Source organism: Cryptomeria japonica, chromosome 8, assembly GCF_030272615.1.
Source record: "Cryptomeria japonica chromosome 8, Sugi_1.0, whole genome shotgun sequence".
NCBI classification, from domain to species: Eukaryota; Viridiplantae; Streptophyta; class Pinopsida; order Cupressales; family Cupressaceae; genus Cryptomeria; species Cryptomeria japonica.
Window position 1 is genome coordinate 702,646,200 of NC_081412.1, and position 16,674 is coordinate 702,662,873.

At 38.9% G+C, this 16,674-nt stretch overlaps 1 protein-coding gene across 6 annotated transcripts in view; it reads right to left on the reverse strand.

Moving 5' to 3' along the window:
• Positions 1-16,674, reverse strand: part of LOC131064720 (protein THALLO) — a 64,854-nt gene that overhangs the window by 19,688 nt on the left and 28,492 nt on the right. For 5 of the 6 annotated variants that reach the window (XM_057998967.2, XM_057998968.2, XM_057998966.2 and 2 more), the window contains 6 exons: positions 15,660-15,744; positions 15,363-15,542; positions 14,978-15,160; positions 14,802-14,891; positions 14,537-14,688; positions 14,246-14,390 (listed from right to left, as the gene is read on the reverse strand). In XM_057998967.2, coding sequence (XP_057854950.2) covers positions 14,246-14,390; positions 14,537-14,688; positions 14,802-14,891; positions 14,978-15,160; positions 15,363-15,542; positions 15,660-15,744 — 835 coding nt within the window. The remainder of the gene's footprint in view (positions 1-14,245; positions 14,391-14,536; positions 14,689-14,801; positions 14,892-14,977; positions 15,161-15,362; positions 15,543-15,659; positions 15,745-16,674) is intronic. The other variant, XM_057998969.2, reaches the window with a different exon arrangement.

Here is a 16,674-nt window from a genome sequence, read left to right on the forward strand (position 1 = left end):
CGACAGGTTCACCACAAGCACAGCTGTTGACACTAAAGACTGAGCATTCCTGAACATTTCTAAATCCAGAAATTGTGAAAAGGTAGGCTTAACTGATCGAAAAATGACTCAGTGTGGACTCCCGTTCCAGAAGTGGAAAGCATTGAAAATCTTCTAAGTCTGCCAGTGAAAAAATCACCTTGATCCAAAATGGCATCCTGATCCGGAAGTGTGCAAAAATGGCTAAGTCTAGACGAGAAACCAAGCAAGAATTCCTAGGCCAGTGAAATCATGCTAAGGATGGGAAGGCGCCAAAATGAGGCTATGGAGGAATTTTCCTCCATGGCAAATTTTCCTTGGCATGGTCCTTTTAGTGCCCAAGAAGCAAGGTGGGTGCTAGATTGGGGTGGTGGAGGAAAATTCCTCCAACCCCAATTTTCCTTGACCTTGGTGACTCAGTGCCCAAGTCGGGATTTAGGCGCCAAATGGGAGGTGCCATGGAAAACCAGAAAGCAAGTCAAATTCCTCCACGCAGTGGACATAGCACCTAAGGTCAAGTATGAGCGTTGGAGAAGGGGTGCCATGGAGAAGTCTAAAATTTCAAAATTTATGCACCATGGTGAAATAGCACCCAAGGTCAGGTACAGGCGCTAGATGTAGGGTGCCAAGGAAAATCAACAAGCATCATAAATTCCTCCATCATTCCAAATTAGCGCCCCAATTAGGTGTTAGGTGCCAAATGAGGGGAATCATGGAAAAAGGTTGGCAAACAAAAATTCCTCCATGAAGGTAAAACAATGCCCAAGAGCCAAGATGGGCGCTAAATTGAGGAGGTGATGGAAATTCTTCCGACACTCTAAATTCCTTAACTATGGTGAAATAGCGCCCAAGTCCAAGTTAGGGTGCTAGACAGAGGGGGTCATGGAAAAAGTGTTCAAAAGAAGAATTCCTCCACTGTAGTGTTCCAGCGCCCAAGGTCAGTAATGGGTGCCAATTTCAAGGGATCAAGGAAAGTTAGCAAGTGAGAATTCCTTCATAGGTTGAATTCCACACCCAAGGATGAAGGATGAATTACATGGCATGGAAAATTGGAGTCAAGGATCAATCGAAGAAAAGAAATTCCTTGGGGAAAAATTTTGAAAAATCATTTTCAAGGATCAAAAATCATGCAAATTTCAAAATGATGATAGATTTGGATTCGTGAGAGAAATTTCTCTCCTGGACCTTAAAAACCCTAATTTGAAAAAGTTCCTAAAAAATATGAAATGTGCAAAATTGTTGAAAAAGCTTTCCCTGGAACAAAGCAATTTCAAAATCTCAAGACAATTCTTCCTAGATGAAATTTTCTCTCCAAAGATTTCTTGCCAAGTGGATGGATAGTAAAAATCTCAAGTAAATCTTTCAAATATCCCTCCAAAATTCAAAATGGAAAGAATGGCGAGTTGGCGATGCAAAAGAAAGAATATTCCAAGTTATGACGCATGACTCAAGGATAATGGCGTGACCTATTTGCATGATAAGTTGGAAAGGAAAGTATGACGCAACATTAAAACAACTGCCAATTTTGGTCTTTCGCCAACTTAGCAAGCAACTCAATGAAGGAATTCTATTTAAACAAGTGAACTCAATTCATTTCTCACGTGTGAAAGTTGGAGTTGGAGAGAGGTGGCAAGATTCAAGGACTCGAAGAATTTTTCATTCCTTTCAGAAGCTTTGTTCCGAGAGGAATGGCGGAGGCAAGGCAACAACTATTTCCTGGCAGGGACAAATTAAAAACGAGATGAAGGGATTTCTTCCAGAGTCCAAAATTGTGTCCAAGTGGAAGGAGATCAGCGACATGAATCTTGGAACTTTTAGCTGGCTGCTTTCCAAATCAGAATGTTTGGAACAGTTGGACATGCTCCATCACCAAGTGCTACTAGAATTGTCAAAAGTGGAATTGTTGCGGCAGCTAGTTTCTCTCCACCTATCCAGTGTCCAGAATTAATCTTGGAATGCGTGAAGCACTACAATTAAGAAAGAAGGGCAATTTTGATGTCAGGAGGAAAGCTTCTTGCCAACCTAACTCTAGAAGCTATACGGGAGACCTTTCGAATTCCAATTGGTCATTCAATGACCTACAAGACTAAGGATAAAACTAAGGCAATATATGATGCAGGTCGAGACAGACGTGTTGAAACGATCAACAAGAATTAGATGCAGAGGCCAAGACCTCACACTTCAAAGATGCCCAAGCAACTCACGATTTTTTAATTCAAGCAAGAATATGTGGACTTATTGATGATGTTGAGCAGAATTGTGTGGTGTCCGCATATCATCAATTTTGAATCATGCATGTTCTTCTTCATCGGTGAAGTCATGAATGCCAATGGACTTGTGGATTGGGCTAGATTGATTAGCCATTATGTGCACGAACAGTTGAAAAATCTTAAGGAAAAGAAGACCCAATCCTTCTACATGAGCTCATATGTGATTTATTCACTCGCAAGGATGGGTGGCTTTGATGGCTTGCCAAGAAATGGGCCCACGGGATGTGGACCGACACAATTGAAGATTCATGAATGTTACCCCCAACTGCACCTATCCAGCACTAGTTCATTCAAATTGGTGAATGACACTTTCACTATGTATTTAACCAGGTTGATGCAAAATGAGTGTCACTGGAAGCTAGGGCACTGGTGCAAAAGTTCAAGACCGTGTTCCTACAGTTTCCAAAGTTTACCTATATCAGGACACAGGGATTTTCCTCCCAGCCACATAAATTGCCAAGACATCCATCAGATAAACTGGTATTGTTGGAACATATCAGATAATTGATAGCATATGACCAAATTCAGAAAAAGAAAAGAAAATTATCCGTTGAATTCCCAATTGTCCTAGGTGATTATGTGTAATTGTGCCCAAACCTTGCAACAGCTAAGAAGGCAGTGGAGGAATTGGTATTCTACCACACATTCTACACATCCAGATCTTACAAGGATCCATATAATAAAATCCGGAAGGTAGCTGGAATGAAGTTTGTGCACAAGCTTCACCTAGAAGATTTTTGAGCTCATGCTAAGGATGATCTTGAGGTCAGGAAAAAGATGTTTTCCAAACTACTCCTTTACATGATTAGAATTGGTGAAATAAGGCAAGTGCTGAATCAAGTGAAAGAAGATCCAAACCTAGTGCAACCAAAATTTGAAAAGGTAAGGCATCAACCTATCCAGCTTCCGGATTGGTCAAAACCTAAAGTTGATGATCTAGACATTTTGGCTAGACCAGTTCTGAAGTTCACCAGGTATTGGATCGATCGACATGTTAGGACATTTAAGGAAGGGAATTTCTACCTGAGCTACCAATTAACGAGAAATTTGGATTCCCATAGTGAGGCCACAGAAGGATCATCACAGACCCAAGCTAAGGAAGGAGAAATCCAGCAGAAAGGAGTTGGACCTAGTGAAGGAAAGAATGTTTCAAAGAAGCCTAGGACAAGAAAAAGGAAGGAAGCCCAGCCAAATGTTCAACCGAAAATCCAGCCAACTGTTCAGTAAGAAGTCCACCAAGAAAAACCACAACAAAAAAGAGCAAGGGTGGAAGAAACTTGATCCCCAGCCAGTTCTTCCAGTGTGCGAGAGGTGGAAATGTTCACACAAGGAAATCCACTAAATCCACCACAGGATTATTTTACTGATACCACACTTACAAAAAATGTTCTTAGCATCAACACTACATGCAAGCCAACTCAACCAGGAGGTCAAAAACAAGAACTTCCCTCTCATCCAAAAGAGCCACACCAATACAATTTCATAGAAACAATCCTTGGAGAAATGGACGAAGCTTCACAGGAGTAAGCATAGATGGAAATTCAAGATCAATCAACAACTGCTCCAGATTGGCTGAGAGACAGATTAAGAAAACAACCAAAAGAGGAAGTGGATCCAGCACAAGAGTTGGAAGAACTTCCAAAAAGAATGTATAAAGCAACAAAAAAGAAGGCTGCCCGGATGTTTTCCAAGGTCACAAGAGATGAGTCTGGATCTAGAACTTTGCATATAGCAAAACCTGTAATGGATAAGGACATAAATGAAATGACGTCAGATGATTATGTGATCAGAGAGGTTGATTTGGGGTGTGCTTCCACGACCCAGGTGATAGATGAATTTGAAGGATCTTCCTTGACTATGAAGGAACAGGAGCAAAAGCTAAAGGAAAATGTAGAAGGTTGAAGAGTGAAAACATGGCCTTGTGTGAGGTATGTCAAGAGTTTCAATCATCCACTTATAGATAAGGATCCATCCTGTTGTGAGGTATTCACACATCGCCCCATCACAAATGGGACCCCCACTTTTTTTCTGCTTTCTAGGGTAGTGTTAGAATCCTTAACTATTAGCCTTTGCATTACAGGGGTATAGGTGGTCAAAAGGCTAGGAGTCTTAGTGGATAAGGTTGACTCGGCCTTATATTGTTTTTATTGCACAAATTCATTTGTTGAGTACCTTCTTGAGAGTCCTGAGTTTCGAGAGGGTCCATTTGGAGCTACCAAGGATACTCTCATCCGAGGTTCTCTCGCCATCAGGCGTGGTGTGGGAGTAATTATTGATACTCTAACTACAATGCTTCCTAATAGAGATTTTGTGATTGGGTTTGCAGAGAGGGTTACCAGAGCCCCTACCCAATCAACTGTTCGGGGTCAGAGATTGGAGCCATCTCATGATTCCAGTATTGTTAGAGATGAGCCCTTGACCGAGGTTGGAGCGTTTTATCGCAACTACACAGTGAGGAGTGCTCATCACTTTTCTTTTGATCCACACGTGGAGGACTTGATGATGCATCGATGTGGATTGGCTTCAGGATTATACCATCCATTGTGGGATGGAGAGTTACCATTTTCAGTAGATGGAACTAGCAATTGCAAGTACCCGACTCAGTTGATTGTTGGTGGCTACTTGCTCGAGCAGTGTTCAGTTTCCCATCATGTTGATGTGTATCCGGTTCAGATTGTTACTCCTATGACACAGAGGCTATCTTTGGATACATGGCTTCAGAGAGACTATGGTGACAATGGGCATGATGGTTTAGTTGGATATCACATCCATGAGGGTTTAGCAGAGGTTGTGGAGAGATGTTGCGTAGCAGATGTTTCCAGGTACTCCTATCTTCACAGTACAGATGGATGTGTGTATAGATTGCACTGGGATCCAGGTGATGACAGAGTTAGTGTTGCAGTTTGGATAGGTCTCATGGGTTGGCTTCACCACATCTCGCATGGTGAAGTGGCGATTAGTGTTGAGCAGCGAAAGTCTGAGGGAGGTTTACATGGTAGATTTCTACCCTGGATTTGGAATCCAGGTATACTATGTGGGACACTAGCGAGTATGTTGAGGGATCCTTTGTGTGCATCCGAGTTCCGGTTAATGTTCCCTGGTAGGTTTCATTGCATGTACATGGTGTGTATCGTTGGTAGTCTCATTTCAGGTTCTCATTTACATGATTTGTCTCAGATGCATAGTTCAGTTGCGCATGTGTTAGATGATATGTTTGGCAACTTATCTTGCGTAGTTTTGGGAAGCAAACATTGTTAGTTTTCAGAGTTGCTTCCAGTTGATGTTCATGTTCTTGTGACACCTGCTGTTGAGGTTGATTTAGTTTGGCAGGTCTTGTTAGTTGTGCCCTTGGTGTGGGCATTACAGGAGTTGGTTGGTAATACCAAGGACATTACACAGGTCTTCATTTGGGATCCAGGTGGAGGAGCTTTTTTGCAATCGATATTGCTTGGGGACAAGCAATTTCAGGACGGGCGGACTATAATGTCCCCATTTTAGCAAACTTGGATTTTGTGGGATTGGCCTATTATCCTGACCCTCGTAGGCTAATGTGTTGGATAGAGGGTCTTTTGAGGATTGGTATCATCTCCAATGTTCAGAGTGCTTCAGTTTGGTCTTCGTTTGGCATCATTCGGACATCATTTGCTCTACTTCCTATTTTTAGTAAGTCTTGGGATGTTAGAGATGGACCCCTGCTATTTTTAGTAAAGGGGGTATGGTCATATGCAGTCTCCTCATGTTAGCTCCCAGTTCAGACGACGTTTGAAAATACAAAGTATTCATGGAGATATTAATGTTTAATTGGCTCAATTAAACATTAATTATTTGGAGATTATATTATTAAGTTATAAAATGACTTTATATTATAAAGCACTTAAATGAGGGTCTATTTATCATGATAAGGGGGCCAAGTTTATTAATAATTTATGAGCACATAACCCAGGGTTTAATTACATTATTGATGCCAATGAAATATTATAACATTTTAATGTTAATTAAGAGCTTTTTGAAGAAGTTCGAACTTCTTGAGGAAATATAAGTGTGCAAAAGGAATCGAACTTCATTATCTGATTGGAGTTTTTGATTGAAGTTTCTCTGGAGCATTGAAGTGTAGAATACCAAGGGTTTCTGCAAGATTCAAGGCTTGTCGGCATTGGAGAGCATGGCTTCTTCATTGTAACAGCATATAAAGGGTGTGCAATATCATCTGATTATGCTTGTGAGAGTTGGCTTCATTCAGAAGTCAATATTGAGCTGATTGGAGGGTTTATTTCAGAGTTTGTTTGCAAATTGAAAGAGACTACAGTGTCGTGAACAGTGCGCTACAGTAGTTCGAGTTCTATGGAAGGGGATTTAGAAAGGTTGAACAGCTATATATATTTGACAAGGGATTTGCATATGAGGAGAATCAAACCAATATATAAAGGCAGCCATTGAAATTCTAGGTTTTCTATCTATGGTCATTGTATTAGAAAATCATTACTTCATTGCATCATTTTCTATTATGATTATATCATGAAATACTTGGAGGTTGCATATGTTTAATGGAGATATAAGTTGCATATTCCACATTCATGGTAACATTCAACATTGATCAGCCACTTAGCTTTCATGCCAATTGTTTGCTTAAATGCCTAATGGCTATAGGTATACATTGGGATGCATGACAAATGTTTGTCTTAATGTCAACTAGCTGTACTAGTTAATTTCAGTCATTACATGTGTGTGTAAAGGTCTAAAACAGCTAGTATATCATTTCTATAACAACTTTGCATTGTTAGAAGCTTTCCATAACTTCATTTGCAGCCTACAAACCCAAAGAAGACAAATAAAGAATTCACTACAGCGGCTTCAAACATTGTATACCAAGTGTTTGACAATATTCCTTGGGGTTCAAATAAGCGAAACAGGGTCAGATTAGCCAAGGGATATTACACACTACCACTCGCCAATCATAAAAGTTCCACATCACCACGTCTAGATGCAATGAACTTGACTCATACATGATGGCACAAACTTCAAGGCACCTACCCTTATTATCCATTGGTCATGCTAAATGATGTAATTATTTCATTGGTCAGAATTGAGTTTGTTGTAACAAACCCTAATTAAGGTTTTCATTGTAAAATCTCGGCCATTGATCTCAAATTGCTTTGACCCATTGAATTGTATTGAGAGCACTCTAACAGGCTCAAAACTCTCATTTGTAAAGGTTAATAGTTAGTAGCAAGAGAAATAGTGAATAGAGTAGTGAATAGTGAATAGAGCTGATAAGATGGTAGCTAGATTAGAATAAAAGCTAGATTAAAAGAAGGCAAAGATTGTTGTCAAACCTTGTTGTAAAGAACAATTAATTTCATTGAAGTTATGGTGAATTTGATTTGTTACTTCAACAACTTGCATGATCTTTACTTCTCAATTTACTTTCATGTTGATTAGATTGGATGGAGAACTTGTTGAATGCATTTGTGCGGAATTCGTTTAGTCCATACCACTAGCCTCTTGTTGATTGTAAGTGTGCCTTGTGCGGTCAATTGGAATGATATGCGCTTAACTTCAAATCGCTATACATCCATTGTTTATGCATTAACTTGACTGGTGAGCAATGTTTGATGGTAATGATTTGAACATCTTTGAAATGTCCTTAGAATATTGCACTGAGCTTGTGTCAAATTGTTCAAGTTGATGGTGAGACCTCACCCAGTAGGATTTTGTCTAATCATTCATCCACCTTTTTCCCAATTCGATCTAGTTTAGGACAAAAGAGCATCGCAAGATTGCAAAATCAGATGATCTAAGTTCCAGCGATTCAAGCATTCGACAATTCAACGTAAGTCCCGTTGTGATACTGAAATATCCCCTGTACTAAAATGGCTGAGAACAAGGAATATTTTACTGTCCAAACTGTGTGTTATACTGTTCTGAAATTTGCGTGTTATGCGGACAGAATGTCTCAGAATTTTCAGTTGGATAAGGAGGTCTTCAAACACTTACTTCTCATGAATAATCGACAATGAATAACTCTTTATGAATTGGACAATCACAAAGATGCATTTGATACCAAAAATATAGAGTTCTATGCTACTTTAGACACACTAGTATACACCAACAGCTTGCTGTCATTTTAACAAACAGTTGGCATGAGTCCTTAGACAAGCATGACATATGAATGCAACCTTATTTTCTTTTCTTTCATTCAAAAGGAGGTCTCAATAAGTCCTTACAATGATAACACAATGTCCCAAGCTCAACTTATTATTGACTCATAATTTTCTGAGTACAAGACAGCCATGATTGCATACAGAAATATCATCAAATACTCATTGAAAGACAACACCACAATGAGCCTGTTAAAGACGCCTTGATGCAGGGATGAAGAAGTAACCAATATCTTGTTCGTTGAGCCAACTTTGTTGTCAAAATGAGGTGTTTCCAAAATCGCCCCTGCTGTCCATAGAAGATCTGATCATAAATAAAATGTCAGCTGCTAGGCCTCAAACTCCTCTCTAAAAATGTTCGGCCTTCCTTCACAAGTATGGCACTGACCTTGTAGATGAGATTCGATGCCAAATGGATGGGCTATGAGCAAAGTCGAGGGTATATGCTGACTGCAACAATTTTTGCTTCAGACTCGATATGGTGCTGATCCCTCCTTGTTGCACCCTCAAATTGTCACAAGAAGAATCGCCTATCATTTCCAAGAATATCGCTGGCTTCAAATATGGGATTCGATGCTGCAATGATGAAAATGAATAAAATCGTGGGTATGGAGGTAGGGACACGATTTAGTTCAGACCTGAGACATGATTGGCAATCTTACAAATTTACCCCCAATACTCCTCCAATAAGATTGACTTCTCTCTCCAATCAAAAATAGATATACAATGGGATTCAATCTGACAAATCTGAAAATATCATAAACCCCATCCACCATGGAAATATAGCAATTCAATATGCTCAATATGGAAGACTGAGTATCTTCCACTCTCAGCTGCAACCCCTTGGAAGGTCTTCCACTCCCTCAGCTATGCAATCTATGGGAGTTTTCATTCCCAAAGACCCAAGTCTGCAGACACCTCTCGGTACTACAAAACCCAATCAAAACCAAAATCAAAATCCTATCTGCCTTGAAGCTTCATCTTGATCTCCTTAAATACTTTTTCACCCAAAATAATATTTAATTAGTCACTTTATTAAATTAATTAAATATAAAGTCATCTTTAATTTTTAATTTATTTGATAACTTTATAAATAATTAACTTAATATTATTAATTAAAATAATTAATTAAGCTATCCATGAAAAATAATAATTATTTGGACAACTTAACTAATTAATTTAATTAATCAATTCTTCTTCCAAAAATGGGGACATTACAATCCACCCCTCCTGAAATTGCTTGTCCTCAAGCAATCAATTCCCCACCTGGATCCCATGGGTAAATCTGTGTAATGTCCCTATGATCACCACACAACTCCAGTACTAACAACTCAATCAACTCAATCATCTCATCATGTCTCACAAGATCATGAGGATCAAGTGACTAACCCTTCTTGCTCCTAATCTCTGCTGAAAGTGATCTATCAAATAAATCATCCATCACATGAGGCCCTAAACTATGCATCTGAAATAAGTCATGAACATGAGGATCCAAGGTGAAGCTGTAGAGACTCCTCACTATATACACTTCTAAATTTCCTTGGATGAGACCTGTATGAAATCCGGATGCACTAGTAGGATCCCAATCATCATTGTTAAGAGAATGATCCATATCCAAATCATAGAGTGGATTATCCAACAACCAAGTAGCATCAATCTCAAACAATGGATTATCCACCATCTCATGCTCCTCCTGCATATCTACTTGTTCTTTCTTCCCGTTCTTCGTCCCGCAAAGAGAGATAGAGTGCAAGCTGCCATCCACAATTCTCCTCAATACATAATCCTTGTTATTTGATTTGAATTTCATCTCCAACTTAGGCACATTGAGGGTAAATTCTTCTATGTCTTGGAGCCATTTCATTCCCAAAACTACATCTGCTACTCCCATGTTGACCACATAAAAATCAGCGTGTAGCTCATAATCATTCAGCTGCAAAGTGTGACCACATATTCGTTTGGTGCACATGAGGGTATATCCATCTGCAACTCTAACTCAAAATCCTTTGGAATCCTCCGTCTGGAATCTGCATCGTGCCACAAATCCATCATCAATGAAATTGAGCGTGGCTCCAGTGTCAAGCAAAGCAACACAACGCTGCCCATTAACTGATCCTCTAAATCGGAAGGTAATCTCACCCTGCTCATCAGCAAATATAGCTATAGGAGATGGATTCTCATCCGACTCAAGCTCCATTGCAGCATTTCCAAGAGTGTAGAAGAAATTACTTTGATGGAGTTTATAAAAGAAAGTGTGCCAAGTGTCTCCGTAGGAGAATTGGAGGTTGTCGTCGCCAAATTCATCGCTTATGCCATTAATGAGCGAGATAATGGTTGTCTATTTCTGGACGAGGATCTTCTAACCGAACGACATAGTGGCATATTTATTGCTGGAATACTTTGACCAAGTGTCAGCCAGGTCAACGCATGTTGATTAATGGAGCATCTTTTACATGCAGCCGTCACATTTAAGGCATTATGGCAGATTCCTTTTGCATGCAGTTGTCGCATGTGGAGATGATGGAGCATTTATAGCATGATGGGGCGATTTTTGCATAGAAGGATATTCAACGCATGTTGGGCAAATTTAGTGAAAAGTAGCGCATTTAATGCATTTTGGATACCAATTGTAATAGGCTGAAATTAATTGTATATAGGTATAATGGGCATTTAATGAATATTCCCACCTTGTGTGAGGAATCTTTTAGGACAAACCCTAATTAGGGTTTTGCATGTAATCAAGGCTGGAAGCCTATATAAGGGGGTGACCCCTTCATTTGTAAGGAGGAGAGATTGCTTTTTGAGATTGTTGCAATAAGTTGTTGAAGTTGTAACTTAATACATTGTTCAATTTGATGGTGTATACTTGTTCTGTTTTGCAACTTGCATGGTCTTGCTCTCTTCACCTAGAGTAGATTTGCTTTCAGTTGTTAGATGAATGGGGATTTGATGAGATTGTTTGCAGTGAAGCCCTTGCTCATACCTTTTGTTAGTAGCTGATTGTTATTAACTTTATAAGGTTAGTCTGAGCCTTTTATATGTGGAAACTTAACTTCGTTCATCGGGTGAACATTGTTCTATGATGGTGTTCATTGGTGGTATGAAAAACTCCTACACAACCTTTGAAGTAGCACCGTCTTTGTGCAATTGTACCACATTGGCGAAGCAAAGTGCAGTTGGTTTCACTCCAGCAATCATTGTCTCCTTGTTCTTAGAGTTAGCATAGATTTCTTAAACCCTTCCCTTTTATTTTCTGCATATTTAAACCCAAAATCCTAAAAAAGAGCTTGACATTGACAAATCATTCATGAATTGGATTCATTGAAAGTTATGAATTGTCTAATCTTCTTCATGTGTGCGTAAGTCCCCTTGCATTACCGGCAAATCACATCAGCCAACTGAGCCGCGTCTATTGCATAATCGGAACCTTGGAGTCGATTGTCTAAACTTACTGCAATCTTAGCATATAATCATACTTACTGCAATCTTAGCATATAATCATACTTTGATCAAGAGAGAGTAAAGTGACCATTGGGCAACTTTATTTTGTGTTAGACGCTGTCATAAAAAACACATCGACGGGTATCTTGGGGTTGTCTTGCATCTCCATTCAAGATAGGTGTGTATTGTGCCCTTAGTTGGGCTTCTTGGCTAGTGGTTGTGGGTTTGGCATGGGTTTAAGAGTTGGGGGTGGTGTTTTGCATGGTGCCCATGGGGTTTGTTTTTGAGTTTTTTTAATGGAGAATCAAGGTGTATCCCCAAATCAGGATCTTTTTGAGGATTTTGAGATGGCAAATCCGTCTTCTTCGCATGACAATGCCAAGGAGCATTTATGCGATTCTCAAAGTGAGGATGGGGTTTATTCATCAAAAGGTGCTCTTTGAATCAAGAAGGTGAATGGTTGTTTGGAGAGGTGTCAAGAATGCCCCTATTCTGGTTATTCCACCTGAACAAGTCTCGGACGATGTTTCATATTGGTGCAATCATGCCCTCATATGCAAGTTTATGGGTCTTCATCTTTCCTTGCCTGTCTTCAAATCTAAGGCACGCCATGTTTGGAATCCTGAAGGAGACATGGAGATTTTGTTGGCAGCCAATAATTATTTTCTGGTAATTTTCTCTTGCATAATGGATAGGAATAGGGCTTTTGAAAGGGGCCCTTATTTCTTTAATCAAGTGGGGCTATTTATCAAACCTTGGCATGTTGGCTTCAATTCGGCTGAGGAGCTCCCAAGGGTACCTATGTGGATACGGTTGTCGAGGCTTTCACTAGAGTTTTGGAGGGACGACATCCTTCATTCAATCTCGCTGCTTCTTAGAGAACCTGTAGGTTCAGCTTCGCAAACTAGGAATTGCAAGGTAATTTCTTATGCGCGAATTTGTGTAGAAGTTGATTTAAATAACCCATTACTAGACTCTTTGGAAATTTGTTTGCGATCCTCTTCTTGGATCCAACAGCTAGATTACAAGACTTTGTGATTCAGATGTAGAATTTGTCATGAGTATGGCCATTTGCAGCGAAGATGCTCTAGAAATAAGGCATCTACCTCGACAGCTTCTGGCCCTCCTCACTCTTCTCCTAGGGAGGACGTGGGGAAGGCCCCTTGTCTGATGGGAATGCTAATAAGGAGGGATTTACTCTTGTAAAGAGTCACAATAAGGGCAGGGGATAGAAGAGAACTTGGATGGATAGACAGAATGATGCATTATTTAACAAGTTTGATGTTCCGGATGACTTGGTCCAAGAGAAGGGTATTCCAGTTGAATTATCCTCTAGTGCTAAGCCTCAGGGAGTGGCATTAAAGGAAGACAAAGAGAAGGGGGATCAGACTTTATCTATTGTGGACCGACGGGATGGGCAGATGGTTATGGATTTGCCTCCTCAAGTCTCAAATGTCAAAAAATTAAATCAAATTTAATTATATTTAATTATATTTTAATTTAATTTTTTTTAATTCTTTTGTATTTTTTTAATTATTATTATTTATTATTAGATTATATTTCAAAGTGGACAGATTACAGTATTACTGAAGATCTTGGACAGTTTACAGCCAGATCCTACTTTTCATTGTAGTAATCTTAGTTGGTTTATCTATCATGCTCCCTCATTCAAACCCTATTGTGATTGAATATTAAAAATGAATATAGATGTGGTGACATCAATAGAGAGGGCAGAGACAAGCATCCCACTAGGTAGTCCACCCCATGATGGATGTCCAATGTGCCTGCCACTTGGGGCCAAGGGGGATGATATATCCACTCTTGGGCTTAGTGTGAGGATTGCTTCAGGCCAACCTATCATGCTCTGCATTCAAACCTATTGTGATGAATATAGATGTGAAATGATTTATCTAATGAATTATGACGATTACACATAGCTATACTCATGTGTGAATGCTAACCCTAATAGAAATAATTGGTCTTATAAATTATATTTCAAATATTATCTAATATGGTTGCAGGATCTCAACCAGATTTATCTTGATAAAGGCGTTTTATTGGTAATGACATATATGATCCCTAACTATCTTGCATTTCTTATCTTAATTGAATTTGTGATTTTAGGGCAAGATCTAGGATCCTCCCAAAAGGGAACATTACAATTTACTCTTATTGTCTGTAATTGGTCCTTAAAAAATCAAGCTTGGTGTCAAATCTCACTAAATAATTGCAAAAAGGGCCACTGGCAAATCTGAGCAGCATAGAAAGAACCAAACAAGAGGAATACTCACAACATAAAATCCGTACCAAGAGAAGGAATTTTGTGCCAAACGCAAATTGCTCTAAGAGAAACATTACCTTTGGCTTTTTAGTCCTGCCAGCTTCTGCAACCAGCTGAGAAAGCTTCCTAGGCTGCTGCAGACTATCAAGATTTGACTTATCTTCTTTTCTTGTGGTCAAATCAGCAACATCATCATCAAAGTCTTCCAATGTATCAAGAAGCCTGCACAAGAAGAAGATGAAGTGCAAGATAAATCACGAGCTATCAGTCTTGCAAGATCTTAGAAGGCAGATCATATGACCCACCCATCTACATATACAGAAATGATAACTTAATCAGTCAAATATCACGCATGTATGTAGTCCTACCCATTTCTTGAACGCTTAAGATGTTTGTGATTCTTTTTTCCATGTTTTGGAAGAACTTTACTAAGTCCATCCTTCAATTGCTTCATGTAAGCTTCAAGCTTTGCTCTTTCTTTAAGCATTTCTTTACTTTCAGCTGCAAATGTTTCCTTTGCCTGAATATTTGAAGTATGTGGTTAATCATAGATCTCAAAATAATATACACCCTGCAATGAAGGAATGGTGTTGATCATTTAAATTTGTAATAACAAAGGTCCTTCGGGCATACCTCTTTATTGTCATTACTTGTGATCTTCATGTTATTTTCCGTCGTTGTTGGACCATTTAATAATTCACTCTTATCTTCATAAACCTGCACCTTAAATTCAAAGTTTCTCAAGTAAATAATATGGAGAAGAAATCCCCTACATTAACAACATGACAGTAATAGTATAGGGAGCCTACCTGAATAGTTTCATCTGTACTAGACTTCACTCCAGAAGAAACTGTTTTCATGTCTGGCAAAACACCATCAACCAAAACTGAGTTCATAACAGCATTTGTTGTAGCACTCTCAACTAAAACACTGTTATCTTCCTCAAGAAATCTTTCTATCTGGTTCCCCAACATAGTATCAATTGGCCGAATCTGTTTGGAGAAAAACCATTTTAGAATCAAAGAGATTTTCAAACACAACTACAAGCTTTTTCCATTGCCAAAATAAACATCTGATTGAAAATTCTTAGTTTGACTTTGCACAAATAATTAAGTAGGAAGTAGCCATAGGATCTAACAACCCCAGTCAAAAGTCATTGATTACAAAAAAAAACAATTAACACTTCTGTCAAACCTTATCCAATATGTTGCGCATCTCAACAAGCCGGGCAATCACAGGATGATCTCGAACAGAATGGCCTTCTGCTTTTAAAAGCAAGTAGAAAACTATTGACTGGCAGTAACACAGGAGCACAAGTTGTTTCACCTCCAGATAATTCAAGCCTTCCTTAGTTGCATTTTTGTTCGCTTTTATCTATACCTCATAAGAATATCACAAAAGCCAGATTAGACAATGTAAAAGAGGCATTCTGGATTTCTGCTCCCAATTATATCAGTAAGTACAAAATTTTCTAACATTATTAAATTTTACCTTCTGTAGCAGAGGCTGAACATTTCTTAGCTGATCAAGTCCATCCTGGAATTCTGAAAGCAGTCCAACTAGCTCTGGAGCATCACTATAAAGGAAATTGAAGTTAGGAATTAAATGTAAGATTTGTTATTAAGTTATTAACAGTCATTATAATTACACTGACTTCATGCACAAGAAGTGTAATATCAGAGAGAGAGAAAACGAGAGAATAATAATTATAAATTGGCAACTTGCTGTTTGAAACTGCATCTGCAGATGGCAGAAATATATGCTCCCAAAACAGACTTACACCAGAAGATTTCAGGAAGTTAAATGTACTAAATATTTACCAATTAAAAACTCAAAGATCTGATCTCAATTGGTTAATGACATATCTTTGATGCATCCCTGCAAATATATCTTTTGTAAGAACCCCTACAAAAATTTCCTAGAATTTTATCTTGCAATTTTGGCTACAGCTTGCAGTAATTTGTCAAACACTTATCAAGAAGAATGATTTAACAGTATGCAGTTTGAGAATCACAATTATGCCACTTCTTACTTCACATAAATAGCAATTGGATAGGAATATTACATTTTGATTCTCATTATATTCACTACAAGCAGTAGCAAATACATTTTACATCAATATCTATATGCAAAATATTATTAGAAGAATGAATACCCACAGGGATTGCACGTAGATCTGATGTAGCATATAAGTTGCACTACTGAGACTAATCTCTATTGACCACATACTCCTCAGAGTTGGTTGACACCTGCTTGTGTTTGCCAAGTGTTTAACCTTCCATGTTCCTTGTGTATGCTGTTTGAGCTCAGAAAAAAGATTGTTGTTTGCTGCTCCCAAACCACCACCTTCCTGCTAGACAGCTGCAACTCATTTATGGCATCTAATATCCAACAATAATGAAGACTACCCAAGATTCTGACCTCAACTCCTGTCCATATTCCTCACACCTCCTTATTGCAGACTCGCACCCATGTTTAAGTGTTCATAATGGTATAGGATATGAAC